Raw genomic sequence first — 22,167 nt, forward strand, 5'->3', positions numbered from 1 at the left:
GGTTTGCTAATCCTCTTTTTCTTTTCCGTTGGGCATTGCGGCAGCTTTGCTGTCCTTCGAGTAACGGTCGATGTTTAGCACTCAGACCACTTCCGGTCGGAAGTGTGTAAGACTTTGCGGTAGCGGAAGCCGCGCTACCGTCGTTAGTCGGCATGCAATATCGATCGCTCCTTCAGCAGCGCGGCGATGCGATTTTATCGCTCCATGGTGCTCTTTCGCGAGTTTACGTGCGTTTCACGTTGTACGAGCACGTCACGGTCGGAGTAACACGCGGAATCGCCGGCTGCATTTGTCGGCTGCATCACGAAACAATGTCTTTTCCCGGCGAGTCTTGCAATCGTGAAAAACAGACGCGTCTCGTCCTCGTTCGCGCTCGACCGTATTAAAATCTGAAACGCGTAACGGAACCGTAATCTTATTTTTTAATCTACATTAATTTATAGAAAAAAAACACGCATATTATACTTATATTACATTATACTAATTTATCAAATTTTCGAAAAGACCCATCTTGGTTTCGAGCGGAATAATAAAATTCGGTTAAAAAATAAGATAAAATCTCAATCGATCTTCTGTTATATCTCGGAGAATAATTTTTCTAAAATAATTGCTCTTTTTTTTTCACAGATTCAGACGAAGCGTGAGCTGTTCTTTAAGGGCGATGGCGCGGGAATAATCTCGTCACCGTCGGTGCCGTCGGTGCCACCACCGCAGCCGCCAACGCAGACCCCCGGGTCTCAGGTGAACAATTCGGTGGCGAACGCCACGACAACCAGCAGCCTCACGTCGCCGAACACGGCGCCGGTGTACTCCAGCGGCGGGGGCCTGACCGGACTCAACGCGAAATCGCGGCTGCCATCTGCGGCGACGACGACAATCCCGAACGATGCCTCGGAGGACAGCAACAGGCGCGAGTCGGCCCGTACCGCGATCTCTTCCAAGGAGGACAGTAACAAGGAGACGAGTTTGTTGCACCATGCGCGACCCACGCCACCCATCAAGCCCAAGGAACTCGACGGCTACGTCGGCTTCGTGAACCTTCCCAATCAGGTGTACAGGAAGGCCGTGAAGAAGGGCTTCGAATTCACGCTCATGGTCGTAGGTCAGTTACGAGAACGGTCCGTAATGGAAATTGGGAAGTGTGATCGTTTCGCAAATTACTTTAACACGAATTGTACAAGTTATCGGGTGGCTTTACAGTAATATTACTATTATGAAATGACTGTTTTGTTGAAAATTTTTGTATAAAAATTTGGCCAAATTGAGATATGCCATCGAAATAATTATGTAGATTTGACCATAATGATAATTCTGAAAAAAATTTTAAACATAATTCTATAATTATTTTGATGGCCGAGTAATATTATTCTCAGATCTGAATCTGATCTGAATTTTTACTTTAGCATATAGCTATCTTTTCCATGCGATCGGGTATAAAATTAATCGATCGTTACGTTTATGAAATAGAGAAACTAACTGCATAAGCAACATTTTTTTCTTTTAAAGGCAACATTAAACGGATCGATAAGATGTAATCGCGGCAATTCCCGTGGAAGCGCCACGAAGTCTACAATTTGAGGTCGAATCTGTTCATGGCGGGAAACGCGATCCGCTTTACGGGTGCTGGGCATTAAAATGTCCATTATGCGGCAGCGGAAGAACAACGGCCGTTTGTCTCGCGCGGGTTAGCCCGGTCGGAGGACAAAGGGATCCGTTTCTTTGGCAGTGGCGGTGGTATTCCCATTTCGTCGGGAATATCATCTCGCGATGCAACCTTCCATCTGCCGAACACGTGCGAGTTCTCTCTTTCTCATTCTCGTTCGGTTCTCTTCTCGCTCGTTGGATCAAGGCTGTCGCCGAGGTGCAGCGGTTCTCACATGCGAGAATGCACATCTGTGGGTCATGCTCGATCGTCAAATTCCTTTCTACATCGACCTAAGGCCATTGTTTACGCGAATTATGATACTCAAGACGGTCAATTTGTGGCAATAACGAGTCGCGTAGCGACCTTGCGATTCCGTCGATTGAAAAAGGCTATAAATCGTTAATTGCAGCCTGCGTTGCTTCTCTCTATATCACTTTTCGATTTATCATTCAACTCGAGTCGTCTTAACGGGAACAGCGGTGTAATCGAAGATTCTTAACACGAGAATTATAGTCTTCTGTTCAATTATCTACGAGTACTTATAACGAGTAGTAAAGAGGTTTTTATAAAACGAAATTAAATATCGGTCTGGAGGATATAGACACGCAATAAAACAGAATAATATGGAAGATACTTCAAAAATTCGGGGGTTCGACGAGAGGAGGAGGTGGAGGAGAAGAAATAAATAACACAAAAGTGCTGACTAGACTGTCCCTCTCGAGCGCGCGCGACGCGCATGTACCCCGGGTGTGAAAGAGTGTCATTGGGTCTGGAGAAATTTGAGAGCGTGGTCTGCTGCGTGCGGGAGCTATTATTAGCCCGCGTATAAGCGGAGCCGTTCCTCCGTAAATAGAGCAATTCAAGAGCTTACCCTTGGCTCTCTTGAAGGCGTAGGCGCGGCACTTCGCCTGGTTCAAGGTTCGCGCATTAAGAGGTCACGGTACTCATCTCATCTCATCTCATTTCATTTCATTTCGTTTCGTTTCGTTTCGGTCACCGTCGCCGAATTTATTTGACCGCGACTCCATTTGGACGCGGGACAATCCCAGAAACGTTGACCGTAAATAATCCGACTGAGATTAATGATCGCCGGCATGATGACGGAACATTTAATAGCTAGGAAGTTGCTCTTGGGGATTACGGGCACTTTTTCATGGATTAACTTTCGGAAAACTAGATGTTTATGAAACCATATCTTTGCAGGACGGTGTATTTATCGAGAGAGATTATAAAAAATTATATTTCTATTTGAATATTTAGATATCTTTCAGAACATTTTTACAATTAAAATTGCAGAATGTATAATTTTGTAATTAGTTATTCAAATTATTTGCGTGATTAAAATATTTTTCTTGTAACGTTGGATATCATGTAATTGTACAATTTTGTGTTAAATTTTTGTCATTGAAATTTCTCGATTTTGCAAAGGCCAAATTTTTCAAATTACATCAAAATATGAAGTTGTTAAAGAATCTTTTAAATTTTCACAGGAGAGTCGGGACTTGGCAAATCCACTTTGATCAACTCCATGTTCCTGGCGGATATATACAGTGCCGAATATCCCGGACCCAGTCTCAGGATAAAGAAGACGGTTGCCGTGGAAACCAGCAAAGTACTGTTGAAAGAGAGCGGCGTCAATCTCACCCTCACGGTTGTCGATACCCCTGGTTTCGGTGATGCTGTAGATAACAGCAACTGGTAAATTCTTTTAAACTCGCCCGTTTTTTAAACTTCTGTAGCTCATTTAACACCTCCTATCTTTGTCTAGTTGGGTGCCTGTAATCGACTACATCGAGTCGAAATATGAGGAGTTTCTCAATGCAGAGTCTCGCGTAACGAGACGACAGATCCCAGATAGTCGGGTGCACTGTTGTCTCTATTTCGTTGCACCCTCCGGCCATGGACTGAAGCCGCTCGACGTAGAGTTCATGCAGCGTCTCCACGACAAAGTAAATATCATACCTGTTATCGCCAAGGCGGACACTATGACGCCAGATGAATGCGCACATTTCAAAAAACAGGTACGAGTAGTTTAATTATAAAGAGAAAAAGAATTTTTTTTTTTTTACTATAAAAGCAACTATGTTGTTTAGAAATTATTATAAATCCTTACAAAATTCTTTCTTATATAAGTCTATAAAAAATAAGATATTTAATAACAATTAATCTCTTTACATATACTATTTCTCCTCTAAATTTAACTATTGCTTCGTTTTTCAGATCTTGAACGAGATTGCGCAACACAAAATAAAGATCTACGAATTCCCGGAGGTCGATGAGGAAGAGGAGGATAACAAATTTCACAAATTGTTAAGGGACAGAGTTCCGTTCGCGGTCGTGGGGGCAAATACTGTCGTCGAACACGACGGGAAGAAAGTACGGGGCAGAAAATATCCATGGGGAGTTGCAGAAGGTGTGTAAAAAATAATTGAACAAGAATTGATTGGAAAAAATTAACCTTTAGATAACTACGGGATATATTTTTAAAATTTTCGTGAATATTTCTTTCAAAATTGTATTGTTTGCGGATTACATCGCATTATCATATAAAATATTATTAATATCAACTTGATACTGATAATTGTTTCTCATTAATAAAGTGAATTACAATATTCATAAAACATTGGCATTAACAATGACATAGTAACCCACAAATCACAATACAATTATGGAATATAATTTATTCTTGGAGTTAACACTATTTATATTAAAATAAATCATATTAATAATTATAATATATATGTGTGTATATATATATATATATATAATATTCTTTTTTTATATATCGTTTTGTAATTCATGTTTTCTGTTTTTGTGCGTAGTTGAGAACCTGGAACATTGCGACTTTATTGCGCTCCGAAACATGGTAGTAAGGACGCACGTGCAGGACTTAAAAGACGTGACGAACAACGTACACTATGAGAACTTCCGGTGTCGTACTTTGGCCGGTCTAGGCGTAGATGGCAAACCAACGAAAGCCTCGAACAAGTAAGTACATTTGCAATTTCTTGTTTGATTACATGGAGAAAATATAATTGTATTAGAACAGTCGAGAAATAGATGTGTCTTGTCCTGTTGAAATAGACAAATCGAGCGTCATGATTTAATAAAAAAGAAAATAATCGAATTATGCACCTTATGTCAATTCAATTATTAGTCTAGAATCAAATGATAAGCTTCAGCACCGAAAACATGTAATATATATCTTTTAATATGCTAGCCGTTTAGCTTCATATCGCATAATGTGATCCAATTTATTAATTTACCTGTCCCCAGTGGTGCAATATTAACATTATTGCCGGACGCGATAAAAATGATGGCTACTTATCTTCTTTAGTCGGGCCCGTTTGCTTACGACGCTCGCTTTTTCTATTCAAAACCACGAGCAAGGTTGTTTGTTTCGTTGAGTTTGATTTGAGCACGCAGTGTGTCACGGCAGAGCACTCGGCTGTGTATGCGTGATGAAATGATCGTTTATCTCGAGCTTCAGTATCACCAATAATATAACGCTGTGGTTCTTGCGAGTCAATTGCGTGTACTGTTTGAAACATGCTTGTATTACACGGTATGTTTCTATCTTTTCATTCTCGTTTTTCTTATCATCCTGACAAGAATTCAGAAAAAGGTTGTGCATGCAAACTATCGAAGGCCCCAGTGACTCTTGCGCTCGAATTATTTTAGCGTCTTGATCGCGAGCGGGATTTTGTATTCGTAGATTAGATACAAGAACGCTGCCGAGGGTGCGGGAGGAACGAACGGATCGACCAACCTCCCTCGACAGCGTATCGCGTATTGCAAATTTTAATGGTGAATTTCTTATTGGTCAGTTTGTGCCCTCCAGGAGTGATGAACAGTTTCATGACGGTGTGGTAAGTCCTTTAATAAGGCTCAAAAGGATATACTATGGTTTTGTGTGCACAAGCCTTGTCGACTTTCGAGACTTTCTCCGGGATCTTTCAACCTGGGAGGATTCACTGCACATAAGAGAGAAAAAGAGAGATTATTAGAGAAAATTAATGAAAAAAACATCGTCCTAAATCCGTAAATTGTAATTTTTTCTCTAATTTAATTTGTTCTCATATCGGAATATAATTAAACTGAAATATTAATTAATTTAGTTTGTAATTATATAAGTTGTTCATCTTCTGCTGACTCGGCATTTTTTATATGTTTTTTTTTAAATTGTATATTCTCATCTGATTTACATATTAATTACTTTTGATATGCTCAGTGAGTCCTCCGAAGAGAAATATCTAACACAAGATTATTATATGCAATTTAAAAAGAGAGAAACCGGTATATTAGACTTTTCACATTGAATGTACAATTTAGATTTGCTTGATGCCTTTATATTTGTGTATGTTTATTTTTGCATTAGTATTTAGCAACACGTAACAATAGTTAGTATCCCTTTATGTAATTAAGAAATTTGTCTAATTACTCTTATGGTATCCTTCATAACACCTGTAAATATATTATGGCTTTAAAGACTTTGTTGTGTGCCAACTGTTTATATAAGAGTCCTGATTTGCGTCACGCATAAAAAAAAAATGAATATTGCAAATATCAACGACAGTCGATTATACATAAAATATTTTCGTGCTATCTATAAATGCAAAACATAATATAATAATATAATAATAAATATAATATAGTTAGATTTCTACATATGTAATAATATGTTGCATGCATTGTAACAAGCTTCCGGAATGCAATCGGATTCCGTGGATTTAGAGCCGATGTTTTAATTGCCGCAGTAACGAACCAATTATCGGGCGTAATTTGCGTAATATCGATTCGATGCAAATCCAAGTTCCAGAGCAACCTTTAACTCTTAACTGTTTATAGGTCCTAAAGTATACTTAAAAGCTTACCGCCGGCGAATTATCTATTCTATCGCGTTATAGATATAGTTTTTCTCTTATTATTTTTTTCACTTATCTCCCTCTTGCGATAAAAAGTACATTAGAGAGATACGTATATCTCTAGTTTCGTAATTTCTCAGAATATTTATATTCGTCATACCGGACGACTGATTTTTTCACATCAGTTAATGTGATATTTTGTTATCTCTTTGCAATGCTATGCATTACTCGTGATAATCCGGAAAAACCAACTTAGTAATTTATTAATAATTGTCTCTGTACTAAGAATAAAAAATTTATTTTATTAGAATTTCATAGACAAAGTTCATTTGTATTACAAAGAGCTAATGAGATTTCATCAGATACAGTAGCGCGCTCATTAACAATTAACTATGTACCAAATTAGCGTCTAAATTTCCCTCACGCGTCATTCTGTCTCTGTACATTTGTATTCCGGCGATTCGGTATTCGGTTTTTCATACATTTTAGTTTAAATCTGCTTGAATCTTTTTAGGAATCCATTGGCGCAGCTGGAAGAGGAGAAGCGTGAACACGATAACAAGATGAAAAAGATGGAAACGGAAATGGAACAAGTCTTCGAGATGAAAGTTCGTGAAAAGAGGCAAAAGCTGAAAGATTCCGAGGCAGACGTAAGTGAAATCATCCATATTTTTTTTTTATCTCAAGTATAAGTCAAGACTTGCGAAAATTTATTCTATTATTACATAACTACTTATTTAGAAGTTAATGGAAAAAAAGAAAAAGAGATTTAGAAAGATAATTATTTAATTATAATCCTTTTTTGTTCCGACGTGAATTCTTGTCCTATCTCGCGTTGCCCTTATGCATTACTCGGTGAAGTGTAATTGTCCGTGTAATACTAACGTCGAGATACGGGAAATCCGGGAATAGTTACAGAGAAGGCACGAACAAATGCGACGCTCGTTGGAGCAGCAAGTGCGTGAGCTGGAGGAAAAGAGACGAGCATTCGAGGCGGAGAAAACTGCCTGGGAGCAGCAGACCGGCCATAGTATTGAAGAATTACGTAGACGCAGCTTAGAAGCGAATTCGAAAGAGTAAGTAGCCCGCAGCCCGACGGAAGCAAGAGGGAAGAAAGATGTTGTGTTTTTTTGCACTCTCACACGTTTATTTCTTCGTTGTGTTTCGAGAAAGATATATCGTTGTTTCTCGCACGAAATATTTTTTTTTTTTTATTAGAAACATTTTACATTCAGCTTTATTCTGTTTTTTTTTTTTTTTTTTTTTTTTTCAAAGTTTTTATTTTGATTGCTAACATTTACAAATGATCAACGTTATAAATAGCTTGACGCTTAGCCGCTGGTGATTCAGTATGATTCTCGGAGTTTAGACGTCCGGTTTGACGGCGTAAAAGCACTTGGCGCAATTAGAGTCTGACGCAGCTTGATAGCTTTCTTGTACACTGTGCTCTGCCACCGTATCTTCTTCCGGCTACAGGGATCGTTTGTCAAAAATGGAGTCGAGTGTTTTGTGGTAAAATTACAGCGGGCTCTCGTTGTCACAAAAGCTATTTAATATCATTAAGTAAATTTGTTTAATTAAATTTGATAAATTGAAAACATAAAATCAGTATTAATGTATTGTATAATGTATAATTTGTATAATTTCAAAAGTGGGCATAGAATATCTTTAATTCGAGAAATTTATCTTTAAAATATTGTTAATTATATTAATCTTTTATCAAAAGTTTTTTTTTAAAGAAAAGTTTATAAATAAAAGGAAAGATACGATAGTAAGTACAATGTAGTACAATGTAAATTTTGCTCTCGCTGTAGTATTTTTAGCCGCTACGTATTTAGATTTTGATGTGCAATTTAATTGTTATCACATCGCAATAGAGTCCGTTCACGCTTGACATCGACCCTTTACACGCCGATCACTTTCACAAAGCTTGCACCAATAACGAAATAATAATCGTAATAAATAAAATTTTTCGATTCGACTTTAAGACCGTCGCCGTCGAATAAATTTGATTTTATAATTTATATAAACGCGATATTGTTCGCACATGTATATATTATGACTTTTATTCGTATTATTATGTATTTAGCGCTGAACGAGTCTCTAATTCATTTTAACTTGAGATATTAGATTATTATTATATATACAATTATTAATGCAATATTAAATGTTAAATATCCCCTTTCAAATTCAGGCAACACAAATTTATCATTTAAGAGATACGGAAGGAAAGTATCTTGATTCGAGACATTCAGCGCTAAATCGCCGCCGACGTTGCTTCATCATTCCCGCGAAAATCGGCAAGAGACGGAAAGCTCGTCGTGCAAGAAACGTCGGCGACGTTCTCCAATATTCCGTTCGCGCGAGTAACCTAGTAGGCTTAAGTGCGCGTATATTTTTTTTTTTTTACATCCGAGCTTGCCGTCGGATGTACGTTTATAAGAAAAAAAAAAAAAGAAAAAAAACAATTCCGGTTTCTTTGTCTCTCTTGTGTATACCATATCGGGGTGTCCTCCTGATCTAGGACGGGATCGGTGTCCTCCGAGGGATCTGGAGGCGGCGGGGGTACGTTGAGGGGGTCCCGAGGGATAGGCAGCCTCCTTCGCCGTCACACCAGTTTCAAATCACCTCAAGACAGCCCCGCACAGATACAGCTTGTCATACAGCATCCTGAGCACCCCTAATAGCACCGCCTCCCAGACCGCTCTCGCTCGTTTGCGAGATCTCGCTTCCGAGATTGTCACGCGAGACTCCTCCTCGTGCTCGACCCTTATCAACCCTTATCCAGTTGCGATTGTCCTCTCTTCCGAACAGTGGCAAATCGTCCGACGAAACATTCGTTGGGTCGGCAAGAGCGAGAATCAAAATGTTTTAGATTAGTCGGCAGTCGGCTCAAATCAAAAGGAAAGTTTTTTATTTTCAAATACGCCATATGTGACATTGATTGCTTGAATAAGGGTTGAGAGGAATATCTTATCGTACTCGAGAAGAGTAAGTGCTGCCTATCTGAATGATTTGTCAACTTGAATATGATAAATTTCATATGATATCATCATAAATGAAGGCAAAAATGGGAAGTCTCTTTTGTTAAATTATTTTTTAAATTTTATCAATTTTTTTTTTAATTTGTTATCAGTTTACTTTCGTCGATTCAAGATTTCAAATTTTTAGAAAACATCAAAATAATTCTTCTGAGTTAACGGATTTTTTAATTTTATTTTTAAACTTAATTAATTTCTCATCCAATCTGTCTCTAATTTTTAATCTTTGCATTAGACAGATATAAAAATTGAATATACAGATTATCGCTTTGTATAGGCCGCACTCACTCACTTTGACACGCGTGTGCGTGCGCTCGTTAACCCGTTCGATACATATCGTAAAATCCAAAGTGACTGTATATTTCTAGCGAGAAGCGTCCCGAACTATAACGCCGTAAGGACGTCGCACACAATATAGACACAATATAGACGAAGTTTAAACGCATTTTCAATAAATCTCACTCTTTTATACTCGATCGCATTTATCTCGCTCGTTATCGCGTTTCATTCACGTGTTAATTAATCATTACGAGCCTCGTTAGGAAACGTTTGCGTACAACGGTTATATTTTTAACGCTAATTAAAAGCTGAGAAACGTCGAATCGGAATGTCCTGGAAGACGTGGAAGACTTGGACGAAGTCGGTATCGATCTTTCATGCCTCGCGAATGTCAATGTTCGCTTCCAAATTCATTTCCACGATTGTTACTAATCAATGAGCAAAAAAGTTTCTTATTTACGACACACTACGAAGTCTTGCTTTGAGAGTTCGAGAATCGATATTTCATTATTTTAGCAGTGCTCGATTAAAAGTAAATCAATTTAAAGAAAGAGGAACGATTCGAAAGAAGTTTGAAGTTTGCGGATTTCAATTTTTCAAGGAAAATTTCCGGCCTAACGGTTCGTCGCCAAGATAAAATTCCATCTGAATTTTCTCACGCTCGTCCCAGCCGGTTCCCGGTTTTTCCAGGACACCTTGCCTCAGGTCCAGATTTTCCCCGCTGTAAACTCACTCGTTAGACGACACGCGTCTCATGCGACCTGTCCGTTCTCACGAACGCGAATCTCATCTTCTCTCGCGTTTCTCGTTGCATCGCAAACGCGGAGCAAATCACGGGCGACACGCAGCACGCACGTACTAAGTATAATGTTAGCGATATATATATATATATATATATGTACATTTAGCAACGTATTTTTGGCACGGACTTTGATAAACCATGAGATTATGTGTAAGGAGACGCGGGATTGTCACTCGTCCTCGTGCGTCCAGGAGCGTCGTCTTTTTGTACTCGTCACTCTTTCACATACGCATACGCGCGCGCGCACACCTCGACCCTTTACCGCATCGCGTGCCATAATCACTCGCCTCTTCTCTCTTCTCCATCCACTTTCAGTAAGTAAGCGTGTTCCTCATTCACGTTTTCACTTCCGCGATTCGCGATTCGCCGAATCTCGAATTTGAGCGTGGCTTTGTATCTAATTTTTGTGTCACGGGGGGTGGCGAAGACGAGCCTGGCCTGTTCGTCGTGATGAAAACGCAGAGAGATTTAAAAATGAGATTCTTTTTGACAAGTTTCTCGTCTTTCCGAGGGTTGCGCGAGGGCGAGAAAGTCGCGCGAGAAAATCTTAACGTTTGACAAGCATCTTCGTGAGAAAAGGGTCCCGATCGCGAGAGACACGCGGTAAAGGGTTGACGATTAAACGACGATTAAAAACCGCCTTTGCAAGCTCGCAGGCGCGATTCGTCAAGTTCTCCTGCCGATTGTAAACTCTGAGCAAGCTGTCGATTCTATCCGGTTCTTTTCGTATATACCACTCGCAGTAATGACCACTGGCTCAAGAGCGCTCGCTGATTAATTAAATCGCTCGCACAAGCGTGATATGTACGTGTTTCACTGCGACGAGACTCTCCGAATCGCGGATCGATCCCAAAGAGAGGAAGCAGAAGACAGCTTGGTAGAGGATGTAACTGCCTATTACTAATGATCACACGCAAATTATATACATTGTTAATTTCATAATCGATAATCCTTTTTTTTTTCTCGCAAATAAATGCTTACCTAAAACAATTACTAACCGTTTTCAATCCTCTTGTTGCGATTATTTAGCTTTGTCGGAATAGCGTGTGCGACGTGACGAGGGAAAGTTACGGGTAAATAAATTCGACGGAGAAGATAAATGTGTAAATACGTCGTTGAAAACCCAACGAAAGATGAAACGTAATTTTCTCTCGTCACCTTTCATCATGTGCCATAGTCTGCGCATAATGTTTTACTGTTTCGTCACATATCGTCACTTTAAAATCCGACTTTTTATAGTTAATTTCTTTAATAAAATATTTCATACCTAGCAAATTAAACTTAGAGTCAGTAGTGCAAGTGAATTCTCTTTCTTAAATTAATTTTGTCTTTCTGTCCTCGTTTCCCTTGAGAGGACTCATTAAAATGACGATATGTTAACGTGTTCTCTGCAGTTTTGCATAAAATGTTGGAGAGTGCAAATGTACAAGCAACATGCGAGATACAAATGACAACTTTATATTCACGTAAGAAACAAACGTGATATCTGCCGCGAGAATTAAACAAAATTCACGGAGTACGAAGTGAATATTTGATTTTTGGATACACACGATGAGATTAGCATGTTGCTCCCTGGTCGCGAACAAAGGATGGGTTCAAAGCATGGTTTTTCGCATGGATAGATTTTTCATTCGCAAGACATTTATTTTGCATTTTGCAGAATGCGACCGGTGATAACGATAGGCTAACAATTTTGCATAATAACAGTACAGACGACGAGTCACGGTCTCGCTTCAGGTATTTCTGTTGAGACTGTTGTTATATTTTTGAATCTAAATTTTTTGCATCTCTCTAGGATGTATGCAGTACGACGTATTAAATAAACGGAGTTTTTCTCGTGAAATTTCAGGAAAAATAATAAAGGGAATAAAGAAAATAAAAGGAAAAAAAAATAATAAATTTTTGTTTGACTTATACGAACATTGTATTACATATCACGGTGTCTATACTCTCTAGAAAAATCTGGAAGAATTGAAGTTTTTAGAGAATTTTTTTACTCTTGAAAATCAGAGAACATTACGGAATTTTATTGTAATTTTCTGGGAATCTTTTTTTAAAATTTTTTTTTAATTTTATCTCTAAATTCTAATTTTTTTTTTTTTTAATTTTATCTTTATGATACCAATTGTTAGTAATCCGTCAATCATTCAAGTTAATAGTCCGATATACACATCAGCCTGTATTGTAAATCCTCTTTTATCAATAAAAGTACTTCTAAAAATGACTTATAAGTCTTATGATTGGCAGTAAGCCACTTTTAGAGATATTTTTTTCGATAAATAGAGGATTCAGAATATAGGTCATCATGTATCTTGATATAAACTTGTGAATTTTTATAAAGGAAATCTCCTTAGAGTGATGAAGCCAAGACGTTAAGTCAAGTATTAAGTTCAAATATTAAGTGATTTTCGTGATTAAAAAAACATTAAAAAATGCACACAAAATTCATTTTAAAATTGTATTTAAGAATTTTTTAATTTTACCTGAAATTTTGGACAAAAGTTGAAAAATTTCAATGGAATTTTCAGAGAATTTTTTACAGCATTTGAGTAGACGCCTTGAATGTATGTACACACACACACACACACACACACACACAGAGTGTGTGTGTGTGTGTGTGTATTTTATAATTATATTCGCAGTTACTTCAAAATTAGGATGAAAGTTAGAAAAATTGGCTCCGGAAAAATTGGCTCTTTTTCATCAAAATTGTTTCGCTTTCGTCCTTCATCTTTCTTCATTAAACATCTTATGGCTCGCAACATACAAATATCGAAAACGTCGATGTGCAATTAGGACTCGCGACATTAGGCAATAGTCGTGTGCTTGATATGAAAATTCTCCTTTCAGGGCTGTCGACGGTAAAGATAAGAAGAACAAGAAGAAAGGCCTCTTCTAATCGTGTCGGTCGGCAAGAAAAACAGACGGCGAGAAAGAGAGCAGGCAGGAACAATCCTATTCTGGCGTGGTTGTTGCGTTCTCTGCAACATTATTTATCGACGATTTATACATTGACGAACACGAGTTAGGTAGTTTTGATCAACGACAGGTTCGATCGGCGCGCAATGTGGAAATTCTCGAGTTCATGGAAAAATCGACAATTTTTTTGCGTGCTTAACAGGGCGATAATCAGAAAAATATCCACCCGCTAAAGTTCGCAAGAGAAAGGGCGAAACTGAAGATGTACGAAAGATGTAAGCGATGTACCGAGAGATTTACGAAAGACTTATAGAATCAAAGCGTCTCAAAATATGAAGCATTTGCGATAATCTGATCTCTAGCACTGTTGATCTATTGTGAGAATCCACGTACATCTTAGTTTCTGCGCCCAAAGATTCTTCGATCCGAGAATCTTGAATGACTGTGTAAGATCGACTGGTTGCAGATCAGCTACGGTATCCTTGTCGATATGAATCGTCTTGAGCTGTATGGAGATTCACGTGGATGCCCTGCGTTTTCGTTTCATTGTTCGCTGATTCGTCCGCCTGCGCTGTTTCGCGTTTCCCATCTGATATCCAAAAGGAAAGGAGATAAGAGAGAGAAAGAGAATAAAAGATGCACAATCGTTCTTTCACGCTCATCAGCATTTAACCGCGATCGCCATCATTTCACGATAACAACTGTACAAAAAAGAAACCCACGTAGACGTAATTTTTTGGAGAACGTAATTTTCGTACTTTCCTCGGCGCGAATTAGCTCCGTTTAAGCTTATGTATCTTTCTGCGTAACGAGAGCACCATGTTCGCCGCCCTCCGCCGATCATGATTACAGAGGATTGAGGATGTTTGTTCATATCAATAGCAATTGCAATTAGGGCAATAGAGCGTCTTGCATTTCGTGTTTTGAAATAGATGGACGAGAGCATTACATATATATCTGCCGAAGACGATGAGATCGATCGCTCTGATGTTCTCAAATTATGATATTGATATTACAAGTATATAACTGAAATTCATATTTTTTTCTAGAATTATTTGATTCTTTATTAGAAAGCAGATTATTGTGAAATTATAATTTTATTCTGAAAAACAATACGCAAGATATCCTAAGATATCCTAATTTCTATTTTTTGTACAGTTCTAGTCTTCATATTCTTTCTTTTTACGAATATTGAGACATCGATGGTTCACAAGATGTAAGCGAAAATCTAAAAAAATTTAAAAGTACATATTCAAAAGTAAGTAGACGTTTTATTCTTGATTCTTGAATTAATTTATCAAGAGGATTTTAAAATTCAAATTTAGCATATATATGTTAAACAATTGTAAAAAGATTATGACATACGATTCAAAAGAAGAATGTTAAACATATTACTCAAATATATATTAAAAAGCGCAGACATTTACAATGAATTAAAAAAATGGATCGATCTTTAGGAGATTAACTTCTAAGAGAAAATCATTGAGATAATCATACTTTTTATTCAATCATTACGCGAGTGGTATCATCCGCCGCAGAGGGAGGCTGAACATGATATCGCACAAAAAGAACAGCGGCCATATATTATATAAATATATATATTTATGTATAAATAAAGCGAGAAGAAGCGTAAATGTAAGTCTAATTCATGTATATGTAAGTCGCGCCTTGCGATAGACGCAAGAGATCGATTAAAATAAGGACGGATCATTGTATAAATAATAAATCTAGATGTATTGGACTATCGCGTGATTCGAGACGGCGCGCATTTTCGTTCTTTCCCCTTGCGTCAAAATCGCTTGAATCTCTCTTTATCGTGACTGAAGTGCCAAGTTTTATTTCCGAAACAGTAATTTCTACTTATGTAAGCGGCATATCGCTTCAATTTCGGATCAATACAACGTCAACTGTACGTGCGAAAAATATTGTAATTGTAATTTTCTACGAGAATCATTTTGATACAATAATATTCTTCATAAAAACTACTTTTATTTTTCAATTACGATATAAACAAGATATTAAATGAGCGCAGAACTACGGATTGAAGTTGCGATAGCTTCGGAGTTGAGAGGAACGATAAGTGAGCGGAAATAACCCGAAGTGCAGTTGCAATTCATCGGGTGTGCTGTTAACATTTACAGGAGAAATGTTTATACTAGAAGCGGGACGCGCCGTCTGGAATCCGTCCACGTCGGTATGTTTAGCAAATAAGCTAATTAAGTTACTTCTGTGCCAAGACGAGCGAGGGAGTGAGCATTTTGTAACGCTGTAGCGAGCGATCTCTTCGGTTACCGCGAGATGAAGCACACGATATTCTCCCCGGGAAGATTCTCCTCGGACGCGTTTGAAGGGCTCGAGATCGACGTGCTCGTTCGTTTAATCCCTCGATGGATCTTTGAGAATCCTTATTTTTGAGAAACCTCGACTCGATTTCGTTTCCTCAATGGCCAGATTTAACAGTTCGGCGTACCGTTTGGTATCACATAATTTATTATTCGATCTCATTAAAGATTTGTTCTTTCTAGTTACGCTTCCTGCTACTTGTCTTCTATTTTTCCATGAAATGTATTGTCTCGCGTCAAATACTGGAGGCGTAAGAAAAAGATGAATCGCGACTAAAAGGAACAGATCTGCGAAACGATACGGAGGCCAGTAAAAATTGTCGCTCGACGATTATCTTATTAGTTTCTCAACCGTATTATATTCTATTTTGCCGCGTTTCTACGCTTCCCCCGTTTCCTTCATCTCACGGGGGGAAGTGAAAATCGAGCGTACGCCACATTCCTATTTTGTACGCATTTTTCTAAATAGGCTCGCCGGCTCGATCGTATGCCGTTTCGCCGAGACGATCATCCGTTCGCATCCAATACGTATCTGTCGAATAAGCGACAGCAAGCGATTGATGCGTTCGATGCTAACGATAAAAATTCGAAAAACACGAGACTGAGAGACGCAAGAAAGCTTCTGAAGATTCTGAGAATTCGATAATATAGAATCAGACTGGAAGACCACGAGGCTGCGAAGTTTCAAGAATCGAGACACACAAAGACATTTTCGAGAAAACAGAAAATGGATTCTCACGCGTATCTCTCTCAGATATCTCGTGTCACTAATGAATCACGAATGAGGCGCAAAGATAAGAGCAAAGATAGAAAAGATCAAATGATTCCGCAATATGATGTACAGGATATTCCAGGTTGAGTCTCATGATATATATATATATATATATATATATATCATTCAAATTATAATGAAGATTATAATGAAGAGAAAAAACTAAGTGAGAATTCGACTTGAGATCTTTCGAAAGTCGAAACTTTTGCTGACGCTTCGAAGAAAGCTGTGTCGTGCCGTCATAATGATAACAGTCGATCAATTATAGCGATTTTTATTTTTCAATTCCATAAAATCTCAGTGAATAAATCAGTCTCGTTAATCGTGCGTTCAAATTCTATCGGCATCAATATGCTCTCTATTCGATATTGGCGTATCCTTCGATAAATTTCTCCTGGAAGATCCTGTCGTCATGTCGCATGTCTTCACAAGGACCGGCAGTCGATTGTACTTAATTCGCACAAAGCCGTCTGATCGCGTTTTTTTTTTTCCAGCCGCGCCGAAGACGACGTCGAGCCGGACCGTGCCGGAGAACCTCGCTTAGGGCCCGCGGGAGATCAGCTGGTGTTATCAATAAACTATGTGTATTTCTATGGACGATGCTTGTAATACGATTTTAAATGGTTACTCGTAGGACTATCGCGATTGCATTCGCTCCGGGATGAAGGAGAGAGAAGAGAGACCCCCAACGGACGACTGGGATGGGGCAGAGGATGGCGAGCGAGGAGGGAAGGGGAAGGGACGGGGGGGAAAGGGAGAGACGAAACAAATTATATATTTTGCCGTGCCAGACGAAAACGAAAGCTGCCACCGTTAATCGTAGACCAGTTGTAATAACGACTCACTATTGTATCGCGACGAACACCTTAGAGTATGTATCCAAGTAAATTATATATAAAATCATATAAAACATCTACGGTTGATCCTATCGCCCTATCGTCGGATTTCCCGCGAGCCTCTTTCCATTGATCCTACACGATAATACGGTAGTTTGATTACATAGATTTTCTAGAGGACTTTGTACTAACAGGCACACTCGATATCGAGAATCTTTATGGTTATAGGTATTTCGTAATTGTCGACGCGTTGTTATCGCGAGCAAGGTCCAATTACTTGAACTACGTGCTCTTTGTGCAACGAAGTAATTTACATAAGAAAAAGACATGTACTAAATATCAAGTCTAATTTTTATCAACCAATTTTTTAAATTCAATTTTAACATTAACGACGCGATGTGAATATTAAAATAAGATTGATTATCAAATCGTCTACTGATGGACTAAATTTAGTAAAACACGAGATACCTATATAATTTCAATAACTATTCGTTTTGATATTATAATTTTTTTTCTAAAATAATATTGTACATAATAATACGTTGATAATAATTTTCTAAAATATCACAATGACGAGCGAATATTATAATAAAATTGACCACCAAGTTGCTTATATCAATCATGGATAAAATTAAAGAGAATAGACGAGAAAATAGACTTTCAATAACTTCGCTCGTTATTACAATTCTTTTACGAAGTAATATCACTAACGTAATAAATATCCCGAATGGTTATGCAGGTTAAGATTTATCGCGCCTTCGTTGATAAAGTTGGACTTTCTCTCAGGCATGATAAGGTGACGACACCTGTAATATTTTCATTGACAGCGAGAATCGAAGAGTCCGAGATCTTCAAGGTGAGTTGATCCTGCATCGTCGGAGAAGGCCTCCATTCTAGGAATTCTTCCGGCCTGCTTTTACTATTTCTCAAAGCTGACGAGTGGAAACCGTGCCGGGGAACGGTGTGTGTAACGGAAAGTGGAGAACGTCCGGGTATTAAATATTTGCACACGCGTGTGACTCAGGCATGCGCACGCACGCGACAGCACACACACACACACACACACACACACACACACACACACACACACACACACACGCATGTGTGGCCTTTCATCGACGAGCGAAATTCTTTACTTTCGTGTTTAGCCACGTTCCTTACAAACGAGAGATGAATGAGAACGAATGAAATTAGTGAACTCGAAAAGATGAATAGACGAGGACATTGTTAGAATTCTGTTCAAAATAGCTTTTTCGGTAATAATTCCAACAGGAATGTTTGTATGAAGTAGCTTGACCTACACGTAATTTTAATTAAAAGACAAAATTATCAATCGAGAATTTACCAAACTCCAGATTAATTAAATTTGATCGAAATTGCTCTTAGATATTGAATAATGATACATTAATGAGTGGATAAATCGACAAATGAACAATTATTTTATAATATAAATATTATTTTATATATAAAACACGGAAATTTTGCTGAAGTATATAAAAATTTTGCCAGATACAGAAATAATTTTGATAAGTCATATAATTTAAGCAATAAGTAAATTGATCAGCATCTTATAAATATATATATATATATATATATATATATATATATATATATATACAAGAAAGCATAAAAAATATAGTTGCATTATGTATGCATCAATTACGTATATTCAACAGCAGCAAAAAATTATTGAAATTTGAAAAAAACATATTACCATTTCGAATTTAATAAATAAATTTAAATAAATTTGAATTAATTAGATAAAAAAGTTAAATATATACAAGATAATATGACTTTTAACATTTTTATGAAAAAAAACATTTATTATTAATATTTATCACGAATGACAAAAATTTTATAGTTTAAATGTTTGCTGAAATCAATTGTAAAAAAATTAAAATAACAAATAACAAACAGGAAGATTTTGTGTTATTATAAGCATCGAAGAAATTATACATGAAATCTAATAATTAATTAATTATACATATCGAATAAATAATTTCGAAACAAAACATATATCCTTAAATATATTATTTAATTCTTATAGTTATAACGTTGCGATACGCGGATTCTCTCTAAGAGGGAGAGAGAAAAACAAAATAAATTTAAAAATTAAATAATTTCTAGATTGTTCTCGGAGAATCAGTTTATTCAGAACGGATATTCAAAACAATCTACAAGATTTTTATGACTTTGTCCATGCTTGGAGGAAACGCGTTTTTTATCGGAATGCAATTCTTGCAATTTACGATTATAGCATGTCCAAGCTACATAACACACCAATGACTTGGTAGAATTGAAATATGTTAGAATATGTATTCGTATTCTTTAGTTTAAATATTCTTTAGTTTAAATAAGTTGCTAAATTTAGTTTAAAATACACTGCGTAATCGTATTTGATTTTCTTATCACGTCTAAAGTTCCGAATGCTGATATCCCGCGGTTTCTTGATATAGTCGTAAAGTTTGTTATTAATATTTCATGAGCAGCTACGTGTTCTCACATCGATAAAAATCCGATGCCCTTTGCCCCTCCCGATCTGTCTTCGATTTCGCCGCGTGGACTTAGCACTCGGTTCTCAAAAGAATTATCCGGAAGTCCAATTAATCTAACTGTTATTGTTGAGAAATTTATTCGTTCGGGCCACTGCGTGCATCTCTCGTTCACGGAAAGAACAGTTTTGCTGAAAAATAATTTTGTCATCAAAATAATTACGTAGGACGTTCAAATTTGTTGCTAGAATATAAAAAAAAATGTTACAATATTTTTATCAACGTTTAAACGTCCTACATAATAATTTCGAGCCCAACAAAATCAATTTTTAGCTCTGTATTTGGCCAAATTTCTAAATCCTACAGTAAAATTGTTCTTTCCGTGTTGAAGTCTATTTGTCTTCTTCTTCATACAGGTTTTTCACAAAATCACTTTTCGATTTTTCAAAGAAGTTGGAATGTGTGCATTTTTACTAAAAAAAGAAGAATGTCTTTTATTAAAAATATGACGAACTCGCAACATATCATACAACGATGAATACGAACGGAAAAGATTTCGTAAACAATGGGATTAGATGGTCATCCAATTAGTCCAAGTTCCATTGTCAGTTGTATTATAAGCTTCATTCGGTTTTTTTGCGGATTTCGTGAGTGTATTGTCGAACAGTTGGATTTGCCTATCGCGACAAAACACTTGCATATGAATGCTATTCTCGTGCATCTATTTATATATTATCATATATACATTCATATTTATATATTATCATACATTATATGCGTTATATGCATATAAACTCGTCAAACATTTTAAATGTTTGTTGGTTTTTAATGTTTATTAATCAACGTGTAATACTAATTAATTCAGCGAACGAATACGATTAAAAACCTGTTTCTCGCAGCAGCGCTGCGCTTTCTCAAAGTATAATTAAATCAGAGAAAAAAGAAGAAAGGATGATAAGTAAAGAAAGTTCGGCAACAGAGAGCAAACCCAAAAATGTGCGAATTGAAGACAGGGGGAAAGAAAGTATTTGGATTTTATGAGAAAAAAAATAGAACGAAGGTATAACACGACGAATGGATAGGCGAGTTAATTATTACGTTCACTAACAAAAAAATAAACCGTTACTTGAATGTTGTACGTAACTTTTAATCTTTGCGACACAACCAGTTGCGAGGAATTATCTTTCACCGACATGGTATATGTGGAAAATTACAGTTTTGTTGAAGTATTTAAAAATTTAGTCAGGTACAGATCTGAAAAATAATTTTGTTGGGCCATCAAAATAATTATTTAGAATGTTTAACTCTATTGTTAGAATATAAAAAAAATTTGCGGTATTATGATCATGCTTAAATGTCCAAATTATTTTGATCCAACAAAATTACTTTTCAGATCTAACTAAAGTTTGAGATCCATCGGCAAAACCCTTTCGTAAATATTACGCTTTTGCATTATTAAATGGAAAGCGTAATAACTCGCATTTAAAATATTTCTAGTATCTTCACAATCATACGTATATATTTTTTTATTGTATTACCGGTTACGTATGACGCGTGTTGTTGTATATAACTATTTTATTCATGCTGTACATCACTATATGCATGAATAAAATTATCCTATGAATAAATCTTTGTCATGTAAATATATCTTCAGTATATTTGTACCGCGTTATGTATCTTCGCATAATAAAGAATTCCTGATTTCGAAGTATTATTTTCCCTTTTATTTTTGATAACACTTATGTCCCTTGTAATTATATACAGTTTTTATTTCAATGTGTACTTCTAATTTTTAGCAATAATAATAATAAATAATGATATATGCTCAAAAATGTACGATTATTAAATTTGTAGAAACTTCAGCAGAATTTCTATCCGAAGTCGAAACACGCCTTTTTTTCTCCTGTCTCTTTCTTGTTTCTTTATTATATTAGAAAATAGATTATTAAAGATCAAAGAATTATTGAGGAAAAGAAATAAAGAAAAAAAAAGAACGACAGAGAGAAGTTCATTGCTGAAGACGCTAGTGATTACGTTAATAAACATATTCTTATGTTATTAAAATGTTTTAAAATGTTTTAAAAGTAAGAGAGATGAAGTCATGTTAATTACGAATATCATTAATTACGAATATCATCGTTAAAAACCATGAAAAAAAAAGAAACAAAGATAGA

General features: G+C 36.8%; 1 protein-coding gene across 7 annotated transcripts in view; it reads left to right on the forward strand.

Moving 5' to 3' along the window:
- The window catches only part of pnut (septin 7-like protein pnut), a 34,490-nt gene extending 18,411 nt beyond the window's left edge, over nt 1–16,079 (forward strand). For 4 of the 7 annotated variants that reach the window (XM_011631617.3, XM_089071103.1, XM_089071104.1 and 1 more), the window contains 9 exons: nt 628–1,102; nt 3,136–3,343; nt 3,414–3,666; nt 3,866–4,058; nt 4,468–4,633; nt 5,473–5,514; nt 7,025–7,160; nt 7,423–7,586; nt 9,035–11,622. In XM_011631617.3, the coding sequence (XP_011629919.1) occupies nt 628–1,102; nt 3,136–3,343; nt 3,414–3,666; nt 3,866–4,058; nt 4,468–4,633; nt 5,473–5,514; nt 7,025–7,160; nt 7,423–7,586; nt 9,035–9,194 (1,797 nt within the window). In that variant the 3' untranslated portion in view covers nt 9,195–11,622. Of the gene's footprint in view, nt 1–627; nt 1,103–3,135; nt 3,344–3,413; nt 3,667–3,865; nt 4,059–4,467; nt 4,634–5,472; nt 5,515–7,024; nt 7,161–7,422; nt 7,587–9,034; nt 11,623–13,482 lie in introns of those variants that run through there. The other 3 variants (XM_089071107.1, XM_089071108.1, XM_089071106.1) reach the window with 3 other exon arrangements.
- The last annotated feature ends 6,088 nt before the right edge of the window (nt 16,080–22,167 follow it).

Source organism: Pogonomyrmex barbatus, unplaced genomic scaffold (assembly GCF_055798465.1).
Source record: "Pogonomyrmex barbatus isolate J1 unplaced genomic scaffold, ASM5579846v1 scaffold11, whole genome shotgun sequence".
Lineage (NCBI taxonomy): Eukaryota > Metazoa > Arthropoda > Insecta > Hymenoptera > Formicidae > Pogonomyrmex > Pogonomyrmex barbatus.